Raw genomic sequence first — 12,964 nt, forward strand, 5'->3', positions numbered from 1 at the left:
GCGGGGAAAGGAACACAAACTCACCAGGTATTTTGTGTGGAGTAGGCAGCCCAATGCCTTACTAAAAATATTTCCTTTATGTCCTTAAAGCATGCTCCTTTCTAAATGTTGTAATTATGCAAAATGTTCTCCTCCCTCGTCCCCCCCACACTCCTTTATTTTGCCTGCTGCAGACATGAATTGATTCTGTAGAAACATTTGGGAACCTGGAAGAGAGCCCCACACAGCTGTGCCGATCACAGTCAGAGGTCCAATAGAAGCCCTTCCTTCCCAGGGCTGGACACTCACTCTGAATATACCAGTGCCCAGTGCATCGTCTGGTCTCCCCTCCAACCAAGCCAGCGGGAAATAATTTCTCACGGGAACCACTCTTGTGAACCAATCACAAAAACCAGCCAGTGTTTCGTAGTGCTGTTTTATTAGTTCTTTCAAACCTTCCTCTAAAAGTCTAGAGAACAGTGGTTGTCAATTTTGGATGCACATTAGAATCACCTGGGGAGTTTTAGAGGCAACTAAACCCCTGGGTTCCACCCCAGAATTTCTGCTTTAATGCTCTGGGTGAAGCCTGGATAGCAAATGTTTTAAAAGCTTCTCAGGTGATTCCAATGTGGAGCCAAAGCTGAGGCTCTCTGATCTGTAGTAGTTCTCAGACTTGAATGTGGATCAGATCACCTGGCTTATTAAAACATGGATTTCTGGGAGTTTCTTATTCATTTGGGTCCTGAGAATCTGCATTTCAAACAAGTTCCAGATGAAGGTGATGCCCTGGGTTTGATGCATCACTGCTCTATATATTTATGCAGTGATTAATTTGATAGAAAATAAGACATACTTCTGGGGAAGCTGTTGCAAGGAAAAAACTCTCCCGTGTTTCAATGTTCAGAAGAGAAGTCCTGAACCTACCACCTCAAGTCATAACATAATTCCTAAATTCCAGTTTAGGCCGAATGTCTTATATACAGCTGTGTAACCTCCTTGTATGGAAATGTGGAAACCTGGTTGGTTCACCTTTTCTTCACGTTCTCCTCTGAACTCCTAAGATTAGGGTCATTGCTATTGAAAATGCTGGCAGCCCTCACTGTGCTCAGGAGCATGCCTCAGACCCTGTGTGCAAAATAACGAAAGAATATGATCAACTAGGCCTCATATTCATGAGCTAAGGATGGCTTAAACTATGATCTCAAATCTTAGCCTGGAAACTGAGCAATTTCAAGCTTCCTTGAATACTTTTTTTTTTTTTTTTTAAAGTTCCTTACCTTCATGGCTGTTGGAGAAATAGCCCCCTCTCATGTAGGTTGACTGGCAGTTAGGCACTTCTGAAAGAGAAACACAGACATAACACTCTCATCAATCATTTCTGCGGTGAGTCATCACAACAATTGAACTGCAGCTCTGCCGTAAAGCCCTAACCTTCTCCTGTTCCAAGGCCATGTCATTTTGGTCTTGTCTTGGGAAAGAGGTACTACCCTAATAATCAACATGGAAAACACGATATAACCCACCATCTGAAAGTAGGACTCTTGACTCCTAAATCGAGAACTGAGAGAAAAAAAATGTCTTGTTCTCACAACTTGCTCATTTAAAAATTAGTTTAACACCAAACTTGATGAGAGAGTTAATGGTAGAAGAAACTGGCTTTTAAAAGGCCAAGGTTGGAATTTGCCTATAATGACTCTGCAACTTTGGGGTTTTGGACAGGGAGGAGGGTCACTAAGATCTCCCCAATTTACTCTTTATAGCTGATGGTCACATCTAGTTCTGCCGTAAGAGGTGAAGGTATTTTTAGGCCAAAGAGATTAGGGGCTATGAAGCTAGGACAAGAATTGGCAGGAGTGGATTTGGCAAGAATATTTGCACCATGATGGACCATGATGGACCTGCACAGCCATCTCTTCTTCTGGCATCATGTTTTCAAGACAGTGAGTTGAGTTGTGTCTATGCCTGCATATCAAGAAACCACTAAGACCAAATAATTACAGATATAGTAAAACATCTGCTGAGTGTCTTGCTTTAAGGGAGTGGGATGGGGTAAAAAAACTGGTCAGGACAGATTAAAATGTCAATCCCAAAGAAAAATGTAGCTGTTCATGCCTACTCCTGAGAATAAGTACATCAAAGCCTTCAGGAGAAACACCAGTGGGAATTTTACAAATTATTGATACCCACACTTGGTAATTTTTCTATAATAAAGCAACATAAAAAAAAAGATTGGACCCCAGCAATCTTCAGGCTTGGCCTCAGAGGTAATCTCTGCAGCACTTTTAATTGAGTTGTAATTCTGGTTTGGTCCCAGAGGAGGTGACTGTAGCTTCCACCTACTCACTACCACCTTGAAATCTCCCTGCACCACTTTTGACTGCCTCCTGCACTTTCTACCATTTGTATGGCTTTTGTCTTTTACTCAGTTATGTATAGACACACCTGCTTTACTAGCTCCTAAGTTCAGGGCTAATTTTATGAAACTATCCCCCAAAGCCCTACAGGAGGAAGACATTCAATAACGTCCAGAAAGACAGATGAGAGAATGAAGAAAGAAGTGGCATGGCTTCATACTCACCTGAATCAACGCAGTAATCCCGGGGCTCCTGCTTGATGCCCATTGGTGACTGGAACCCATGTGCTGGGGGGCCTGGCATGCCTGGAACCCCATGTTCATAGAGTGGATCATGGTATTCCTGTTTGAATCCCTGAGGGGGTGGGGGAGCTGCAGGGACAATAGGTTCTGACATCTGCCGGTGGTAACTGGGGCGATTATCTCCAGGAACTCCTGACTGAGGAGGGAAGGGGTGGCAGGGTTCAGACAGTTGTCTCTGAAATCTGCAAGAAGAAAGTAGTTATATTGTTTAATTAAGAACATCACGGATACCTACTATAATTTAGCATTGAGGATTAGATGTTCACGTTAAGGAAATTATTTGTAAAGCAATGCCCCTCCGACCAATTTGACAAAATGTTCCTAAACTTTATTTAAAAGATAAAATGATTTTGAAAAAAGATAATGATCTATTCATCACTGACAAATATTATAAAGCCATAATAATACAGGAATAGGAGAAATGAAAGATAGGCATGTCAAAGGAATTGAATGGAAAGCCAGAAACTGTCAATTATATCCCCAAATTTCTTAAGATAGGCATTTCAAATTAGTGGGGGGAAAGGTTGGACTTCTATTTTATACCATATGCTTAAATGAATTTAATATAAAATAAAGATTTAATGTAAAAACATAATAGTAAACATACATGAAAACATAAAATCTTGGAGAAAAACACCTTTTTATACATTTTACCAACAGCAGAAATCACCATAAATATGAACACACCTCATTGTATAAGTTTCTACAACTCAAAAAACATCAGAAACAACACCAACAAAGAAACAACAAACTGGAGGGGTGGGGTGGGGGATCTGTGACAGAAAATACCAGAATCAAATCCCCAAATTAATTGGAGGAAAATTCTCTAACAAAGATAGCAATGTTAATATTGTTGATATAAAGGGGTTTTAAAAATCAATAAAACATGAACATCCCAACTGAAAAAAATGGGTAAACAATATAAATCAGGAAAAATTACTAAAGAAGGAATACTAGCACTCATAAATAAACAAAAAGTTTAACTTCATTAATAATCATAAGGAGAGACAGTTTTCCCCGATTACTTAGAGCACATATGTCAAACACAAGGCCCGCGGGCCAAATCCAGCCCGCCAGGCCTTGCAATGTGGCCCGCACCGCACTGTCATCACTGCACTCCGCTGTCAGTTTATGACATTGTCAGTTTATGACTGTTCAGTAAACCATTCGGCCCGCGATTTAGGCTGGATTTTAGATTTTGGCCCCTTCTCTGATTGAGTTCGACACCCCTAACTTAGAGGATGAGCAGGCAGTTAATAAATCTGTGTCTGACACATAAAAAAAAACACCACACACATTGAAATCATATAGTTAAATATTAGCTACGAAGATGGTCACCAATACAAATGTTTAATAAAGGAACTGGCTAAGGCTGTGGTAATACAGGCATTTAATTGAAAGAAATCATAAAAAATGATGCAATATACAAATATCTGAGGATCTGAAAAGGTATTTTGGATATTATAAGGCAGGCGGTGACTGAGTAAAAGAGCATCACATTTTTGAAAACCTAAGGAAAGTGTGTATAGTGTTATATAAAATCCTGGATTTGTATCTAAACGTTCATATTGCTTATTTTGGGTGGTAATGATTTTAGGTGACTTTCTTTTTTTGCTCATCTATAGTTGAATAAATATGCATTACCCTTTATAATAAAGAGGTAATATGCAAATTAACTGACATGCTGTCACAAGATGGCTGCACCCACAGCGGAGGTGGGGTTCCCATAACAAGTGATCAGTAGGGACCTGAGGCTGCGTGGAGCTGGGCTGGGGTTTGACAGGGTTTGACAGGGGTGGTGCCAGACAGGTCTGGGTCTTGTGCAATTTCGATGTGTGGGTAGCCGGGGACTTGACTCTAGGTCCTGCAGTGCACCTTTGACTCTGATAGGTAGAATATTTTCATACACATTTTACTAATTTTCTTTCATCTCTGACACTTCTATTATAGAGAAAGGGCAAATAACAATATTAAAATATTTCCTCTAATTAATTCCCTTTTAATGTTCACAAATCTCGTGCACTGGGCCACTAGTCCTATATAATAAAAGGTTAATATGCAAATAGACCAAATGGCAGAACAACCGAACAACCAATCAAGACATAATGTGCAATGACATGCTAAGGCTGCTCAACCACTCACTATGATGTGCACTGACCACTAGGAAGCAGATGCTCTGACTGGTAGGTTAGCTTGCTGCTGGGGTCTGGCCTATCGGGCAGAGCAAGATGGGCTGGACATGCCCTGGAATCCTCCTGTAATCCCTCCCCAGCCTGATCATGCCCTGGTGGGATCCCTCAGCCTGGCTTGTGCCCTCTTGCAATCCGGGACCCCTCAGGGGATGTCAGAGAGCCGGTTTCAGCCCGATCCCACAGGCCACTCCCCTTGGGAAGGGGCTAGACACAGGGCTCAAGGCTGGCGGGATGAGCAGGAGTGGCTAGTAGGAGCTGAAGGCAGCATTGGACAGCAGATTTTGGCTGGGTCCCTACAGGCCACCCAGAGGGACCCCACCAGTGCACCAATTTGTGCACCGGGCCTCTAGTTTTATAATAAGACAGACCAATAAAAGCCTTTGTTATTGTTATTTAATGAGTATCATTAATATTCTTTAGCTGTCAGAGAAACCCAAAGGAGTGCTAACTGCCCTTGCCCTGTTGCGAAGGCGGAGCAGTAAAAGGGAAAGCCTGGGGTCCTGAAGTGAAGCCATTTACTAGGGAAGTGATGGGAGCACCTTTTCTTGGTTTCAGTTTCCTCATCTGTAACATGGGGATATACTATCTGACCAAATGCTACTGGAGAGATGAAAAGCGTCATGTCTACAAAAGCATGGTTTCTAACCACCGCGGGACTAGGGTAGACATCAGGAAGGTGGGTGCAAAAGTTAGAGATGGGAACCCTCGATGTGAGGCCTCAGTCCATGAAATATGCATAATTTATGTGTAAAAAGGAAAGCATTTGTGAATATATACCCTCAGGTAAAAAAAAAATACGAGCCAAGGTTCAGGGGGAAAAAAAAGAAAAGATATTAGGACAACTAATTTTTTAAAATCAACAATATAATCCTGTAAAATTAAGGTCTTACTCTCTCCTATTAGTTTGAATCCTATTAATAGCTTTAATCAAATCATCTGAATTTGATTTGAATCAGTCTGTGGCAACAGGTGGCCAACAGATTTCTAGGACATCAAGCTTTCAAATCTTAAACTGAAAAGATTGGGTGCAGATAAAGTACTTTTTAGATCAGGGCACAGCATGGCTCTGAGTCTTTAGTGCCCTATCAAAAGCAGCACCCTATGCCCTGGTGGCATAACTGTGGTCAGCCTGCACAACAGAGGGTGGGTTCGATTCCCCGTCAAGGGGGGAGCATGCAGGAGGCAACCAGTCCACGTGAGAGACATCAATGTTTCTGACTCTCCCCCTCCGCCCTCCCTTCCATTCTCTATAGAAATCAATGGGAAAAATATCCTGAGGATTTTTTAAAAAGCAGCAGCCTAAGATCATTTTACAACATAAAGATCACCAACAATTTTACATATAACGTACCCTTTTATTCCAGAACTAAAAGCATCAGAATCCGCCTGGCCAATGTACTGAATAAGTGTTAAAACTATATATATAAGGCCCAGTGGGTTGAGAGCCTTTCACTGAGGGACTGAATGCATTACAGTGGAACTTCATCAGGAATGAGATTTTCTAGTATGCTGTTATTTAGGGAAACACTTGCAGAGTCTTTAAACAAGTGTAAATTTAAACTTGGGGTTCCACCTGACATTTAGAATTTAACCACACACACACACACAAAAAAAAAACAAACAAACAAAAAAAAAAAACACAATATAGGCACCAGCAGCACACTGCAAACCTGAATTTTGAAGCAGGGACCCCAAAATAAAGATGAGGATATTCTCAAGGCCTTATTTTTATAAAGGACCCAACCCTTGGGCTAGCAGGAAGGAACAGTGATAAAGGCGCTGTTCTCTATCTTTCCCCTCTGCCACCATCTCAGCACCTTCAAAGGTGACCTGCACAAATCACTTCCTTTGATGGCTCCGGGATAGCAGGAACCACTCAGTTCTGTAACCAGAGCCTCTGCAGCTGGCAGGCCCGACCACTCCACTTCCGCTCATCTTCTCACCTTTCAGAGTGAAACTCTAGAGCTGTCCTGGGACAGTCCCATTCAGGAAAAGGGACTTGCATACGGGCATCAGGCAGCATAACTTGAAGGGTTTGTGAAACTTGGGGGCCTGGGATCTGCAGATAGATTCTGTCATTGGGATTGCTCTTGGTTTGTTTGGAGGGAGTGGAAGCGGCCAAGGGGATCTTAAGGGTAGTTCACAAAACCAACATATTTGGAAGAAAGAGTCTCTCAGAGCTTGCAGCTGATAATGGCTTTTATTTGCTGAGATTTGTAAAGTAATTCCGTTCTTCTCCCCTAAATACATTCTGTGAACTTAACTCACTGACCTTCATTTGAACCCTGTTCCCAGTTCGCCATCCTTTGAAGTACCTAAGAATGTGTTGTATACATAATACAGCTGTGACAAAGATGCCTCGAGTTTACTGAGGCAGGCAAGCATTTTCAGTGGAAGAGGGGCCTGGTTCCTAACAAACCTCTGCCCCCTCACCCCCCATCCCCTCTGACCCGCACCCCCAAACTCAGATCCCGACAGGGCCCAGGTGGGCAGTGAAGTCACAGTTGGTGAGCAAAAGGAGACTTCCGACTACCGAGGGATTCTAAATCCAATAGGTTATGGATTAAGGCTTTTTCGGTGCCAGTTTATTTACAGAACCAGTTATTTATTTATCTGTCAGATTTATATAGCGCCTTTTCCTCCCAAGAGCTCACCCACGCTACCAACATTTGGTTTACGTTATGAAAACCGTTAGATGCTTTTTCTGCATTTCCTTTTCGGTTTCTGCTGCCAACACTCAGAGTAAACACAATGCTTAGAGGAAAAGAAGGAGAAAAGTGTGGATTCAAGGAGGGCCTCACAGTGGCCCTGGGTGCCAGGTGAAGCAGTGATGCTCAGTGGTCGTTGAGAGATGATGTGTAAGATCAGCCAAGATATCAACACCGAGTACTTAATATTTCCGGTAAGGCTAAGAGCAGATAGAAAACAGAGAAGCGGCATAGCTGGGTGAGAGGCTCTGGCTGTGAAGTCAGAACATCCTAGGTTGAAACCCAATCTCTACCCTTATTAGCTGTGTGACCTTGGGCGAGTTATATAACTGCTCCGCGCCTCAGTTTCCTCTTCAGTAAAATAAGGACAGCCAGGGGATCTGCCCCAAAAATCTGTTGTAAAGATTATATAAGGTAATATGAAACAGGGCCCCACACTCTGCTAGGTTCTTTTTTTCTTTTTTAAATTTTTTGTCTTTATTTTTAATTAAATTATTATCTGTGTACATATCTTACCATTACCACCCCATGGCACCCCTCCCCCCGTACCCCCCCTCCCCATAGTTTTGTGTCCATTGGTTGTACTTTATGCATGTTTACAAGTCCTTCGGTTGATCTATTATCTCCCCCAGATCTCCCTACCCTCCCCACTGTAATTTGACAGTCTGCTTGTTGCTTCTGCTAGGTTCTTGATAAACATTACGTTTAAACATTGCTATCAATAATTGTACCAGCCTTCCGCAATAAGTCAAATTCAGCAGTTACGCAAATGTAAGGAAAGACGTTAAGGAACTGGGAGAGAGTACTATCACACACACCAAATAGAAGAGCCCACTAGTTGCTGACCCAATATCTAGTTTGCTTTCTCAGAAAGAGAATGCTGATTTATATTCTGGGTGACAATGTGCTACCCAACTTCACACTAATGTTTTATTTTTCCTGCCGTACACCAAGCCAGACACTTGCAAAACAATACCCAAACACGGTCCCTAAAAGCAAATGAGAGAATTCTGAAACAGCTCTCAGGGCTCTGCGAGGCCTGTCAGCTCTGCTTAGACTCAAGTTGGCCCATCTAAACGGCAATAAAACACTGAGTGATAAAACTTTAAAGGCTTAGAAGCTTATCTGATTTCTCAAGATCAAATGTGGAAGGAGATGATGTAACCATGAGATGTCCCCAATATAAAATAGTGAAAGTTTTAGTTTTATATGTACATCATTAGTAAACAGAAAAGATTAGGGATAAAAGAGGGATTTAACATTTTCAAAACTTGCAATTTCTAAAATTGTGGTATCTATTGATATATAATTTTAGGAAGACGTCTTAAGTAGAGTTTCCTTTATGAAATATAAGAGTGCTTTTTAAGCAGTGAAATTGTCATAAAAGTTAACATTCAATAAGTACCTTCTCTGTGCCAATATGATTTTTCATTTTACATGTGGTATCTACTAGTCTCCATTTTCAGATGAAGAAACCAACACTGAGAGCAGTTAATGCTTACCTGAGGTCATACAGACTCAAAACCAGGTCTGTCTGTCCAACTCTAGAGCTACTGGTCCATACTGTTTCTACAATTGTTTTTATAATTGTTTTAAATACTATCTTATGACACTTAAATAAAAATAAAAATATAGCCCAGGCAACTGGAAAACTCTCATAGGTTTGGAAATTAAGAAATATATTTTTTTAAAGAACTCAAGACTAAAAGAAATAATAGCAAACAGTTAAAACTGAATTTTTATTTTTTATTTTTAAAAAATATATTTTTATTGATTTTGTACAGAGAAGAAGGGAGAGAGCTAGAGAGCTAGAAACATCAATGAGAGAGAGTCATCGATCAGCTGCCTCTTGCACACCCCCTACTGGGGATATGCCCGCAACCAAGGTACATGCCCTTGACTGGAATCGAACCTGGGACCCTTCAGTCCCCAAGCCGACGCTCTATCCATTGAGCCAAACCGGTCTCGGCAGTTGAGACTGAATTTTTAAAATACTATACATCATAACTTGTGGGGACAGCTTACGCAGAATTTGGGCGTGGAGATAAAATAAGTGATTGTCACAGCCACGATATTTTGGGGAATTAAAGCAGAAGCTATTAGCAATTACATCCAGACAAGACATGAACCATACACAACATGGGAAAAACTAAATGTATGGTCACCGAGCCTTAGGAGTTCTATTTGGTTTTATGTTTATATTATAAAGAAAAAAAAGCTACACATTAATGAGGTAATCATTCAACCAAAGAAGTTAGAAAAAGAAAAACCGAATGGAAATAAATAAAAATGAGATATTTTAGTAAAATCAGAAATCAGTGATATAGAAAACACCTGATAGAGAGGACGAGTAAAGCCAAAGTTGATTTGTTATAAAGACAAATGAAACTGTCTGCTAAGACTATGAAAGAAAAAAAAAGACCTAGATAAATATCAAACATGAAAAAGGGATACTTACAGATGCTATAGAGGTTTTATTAAAAAAATTATAAACAATTTTCTGGCAGTTAATTTAAAAATTCACACAAAATGAAAAAATTCCTAGAAAAAATAATTTATTAAGTTCACTCAACTAAATAGAAATCCCAGAGCAAAACTATAAAAAGGCAAAAATGCTGAATCAGTAACTAAACATCTTCCACCAAGATAATATCAGACCCACATGATTTTACTGACAAATTCTTCCAAGAATTCACAGAATAAAGAATGCCAATTTCACACAAACTATTCCAAAATTTATAAAAAGGAGGATACCCCCTACTCATTTGATGATATAACCTAATGCTAAAACCCAACAAGGACAATATAAAAAAAAGTATATATTTATCTCACTCATAGTGATGCAAAAGTCCTAAATAAATATTGGAAAATCAAGTCCAGCAACGTATAAAAGATGATACATAACAGGTAAGCTAGGTTTATAAAGTTGGGTCGAAACCGGTTTGGCTCAATGGATAGAGCATCAGCCTGTGGACTTAAGGGTCTCAGGTTCAATGTTGGAAAGGGCATGTACCTTGGTTGCGGGCACATCCCCAGTTATGAGTGTGCAGGAGGCAGCTGATCGATGTTTCTCTCTCATCAATCTTTCTAACTATCTCTCTCCCATTCTCTCTGTAAAAAATCAATGAAATATATTTTTTTAAAAAAAGAATACAAGGTTGGTTCCATATAAATCAGTATAACTCTCTACAGTGGGAAATTAAAAGAAAAATTTCCTTTGATCATCTCAGCAGAGGGAAAAGTGTTTGATAAGAATCAATATCCATTCTGTTAAAAACTCAGTAAACTAGGGATACTAGGAAATTTCCTTTAGCCTAATTAAAAGGTAACAAAAACCCTATCGTAAACATGTGAATTGCTGAAAACAAACTCTCTTAAGATTCAGAACTAAAAACACCCACACTGTAACCATTAGAAATAGATTCCTGAGTCGGTTAAAGAAGGTTCCATTAAGCATCTATGAAACGCAGTGAGTTTGTGCTGCCATTCGTAACACGCTATTAGCAGGAGTACAGGGAAAGGAGACGCATCAGACACACTCACTTCATTCCAGTCCAGGCTAACAAATGAGGCTCAGTCAAGTTCTTCCCTCTCTAAAAGCTGCAAAGTATGACGGACAAAAAACGAACAGCACTTTACTAGGGATGGGCTTTAAAAGAGAAAGTAGAAACAAGAGAAAAACTTGCATATATTAACTCTCTTACTATCCAGCATCTTTAGAGAATTGAGTAATATCTAGTGAATCACAATTCCAGAACACTTAAGCTCCTTTCGAGCTCTGAAGCTTTGGTCATAACCACTGAGGGGGAGAACTTAGCAGGGTAGGCCATTGGTCCTTCAGAAGATGCCACACATGACTGATCCTTTCTAAGTGACTCTGGGGCACTCACTGTCTTCTATCAATATCAGCAGAACAGCTATTACAATTCTGATGCCCTCGGGTCTCAGAATCCTCAAGAAGCAGAGGATTTTTCCAACAGCAGCAATATTTTTAAAAATTTTGTCTTTTCTTGAGTTTTTGCTTCTTGATGTCAAATGAGAGAGCAGTATATTCTAAAATTCTTAGATGATCAATTTAAAAAAAAATATTTTTAATTGGTTTTTTTATAGGGAGGAAGGGAGAGGGATAGAGAGTTAGAAACATCAATAAGAGAGAAACATCAATCAGCTGCCTCTTGCACACCCCCTACTGGGTATGTGCCTGCAACCAAGGTACATGCCCTTGACCAGAATCAAACCCGGGACCCTTGAGTCCACAGGCTGACGCTCCATTCATTGAGCCAAACCGGTCAGGGCAGATGACCAATTTTTAGTTGAGCCTAAACTGAATTGTGGAGTCTCAACTCAAGATGTAATGAGAAATGGTACAGTGAAAGACAGAACCGTATCTGGCCAGTACTATGGGCTTAACGTAGGAATATTTTCTAAGTTCCAGCACCTAGTCATGTAACCGTGGTAAACAGCGCGATGAGAAGCCATGTGAGATTGCAATGGATGAATGAAAAGCACTCTCCTCTCCTCTTCAAGAGCAGCTGTGGTCTTTAAGGATAAATGGAACAGGTCTGAACGTGCCAAATTACAAGGGTTTTTCCTCCTGGAGGGGAGGAAATAGTGATATAAATCACCCTTCCAAGCAAGTATTTATCTTCTAAAAATAAATTTTGAGTTGGGAAGAATTATATACTAAGATTGCATAAAACATGAAGAATGTACTTTTGACTAGATTATATTTTAGTTGTTTATAGTGTAATCTTAGCAAACTATTATCACTTCATCAAGAGACATACCAAAGACAAGTAAGATACTGGGTTAAATGTGGTCTAAACAATGGGGTCTAAATCATGGTTTTAAACCTCAACGGGCTTACTCTATTCTGAAGCGATAAGGCACAGAATGAGCAAAACAAAAACAGATACATATTACAACACGTCTGTAAGTGATGAAGGAATCTAGTGGGATTTTATAGTTTAAGATATGGCTTATGTTCTGATAGTTTAAGAGATAGATGAATAAAGTTCAAGAACAAATTTCTCAAGGTCGCTTGATATTAGTAAATGTTAGCAACCTGCCCCCCACACCTAAATCATAACCAAAACATAAGGCATAGCTGTGAGTTAACACTTTGGTTTCTAAATGGGGGACCGTGCCATTTGGTTGGCTACGTGATATTTAGGAAGTCCGTTAGTTGCTGAGCCTGATTTTCTTATCTGTAAAATAGATTTCTTTTTCTTTTTAATCTGCCTTGTTTACAGAGCTGTTACAGGGCTCCAATAAGACTGCATTTCCTTCTATCCTACAAAATACCGTATCTTTTTGTTAAGGGAGTTAGGTTTTGAAGTAATAGTCCCTCTAACTTAAATAAAGAGTTAGCAGAGAACAAACTACAATTACTAACAAGAGTAATCTGCCCCACTTTCGGGCATGCATAA

At 40.1% G+C, this 12,964-nt stretch overlaps 1 protein-coding gene across 1 annotated transcript in view; it reads right to left on the reverse strand.

Annotated features, from left to right (window-relative positions):
- Nucleotides 1-12,964, reverse strand: part of ETV5 (ETS variant transcription factor 5) — a 58,040-nt gene that overhangs the window by 11,615 nt on the left and 33,461 nt on the right. Inside the window, exons 8-9 of the mRNA XM_084872566.1 lie at nt 2,558-2,817; nt 1,257-1,316 (exon numbers count right to left, since the gene is read on the reverse strand). Of these exons, the coding sequence (XP_084728692.1) occupies nt 1,257-1,316; nt 2,558-2,817 (320 nt within the window). The remainder of the gene's footprint in view (nt 1-1,256; nt 1,317-2,557; nt 2,818-12,964) is intronic.

This window comes from Pipistrellus hanaki (genome assembly GCF_964339955.1).
Source record: "Pipistrellus hanaki genome assembly, chromosome: 2".
In the NCBI taxonomy this organism is placed as follows: Eukaryota; Metazoa; Chordata; class Mammalia; order Chiroptera; family Vespertilionidae; genus Pipistrellus; species Pipistrellus hanaki.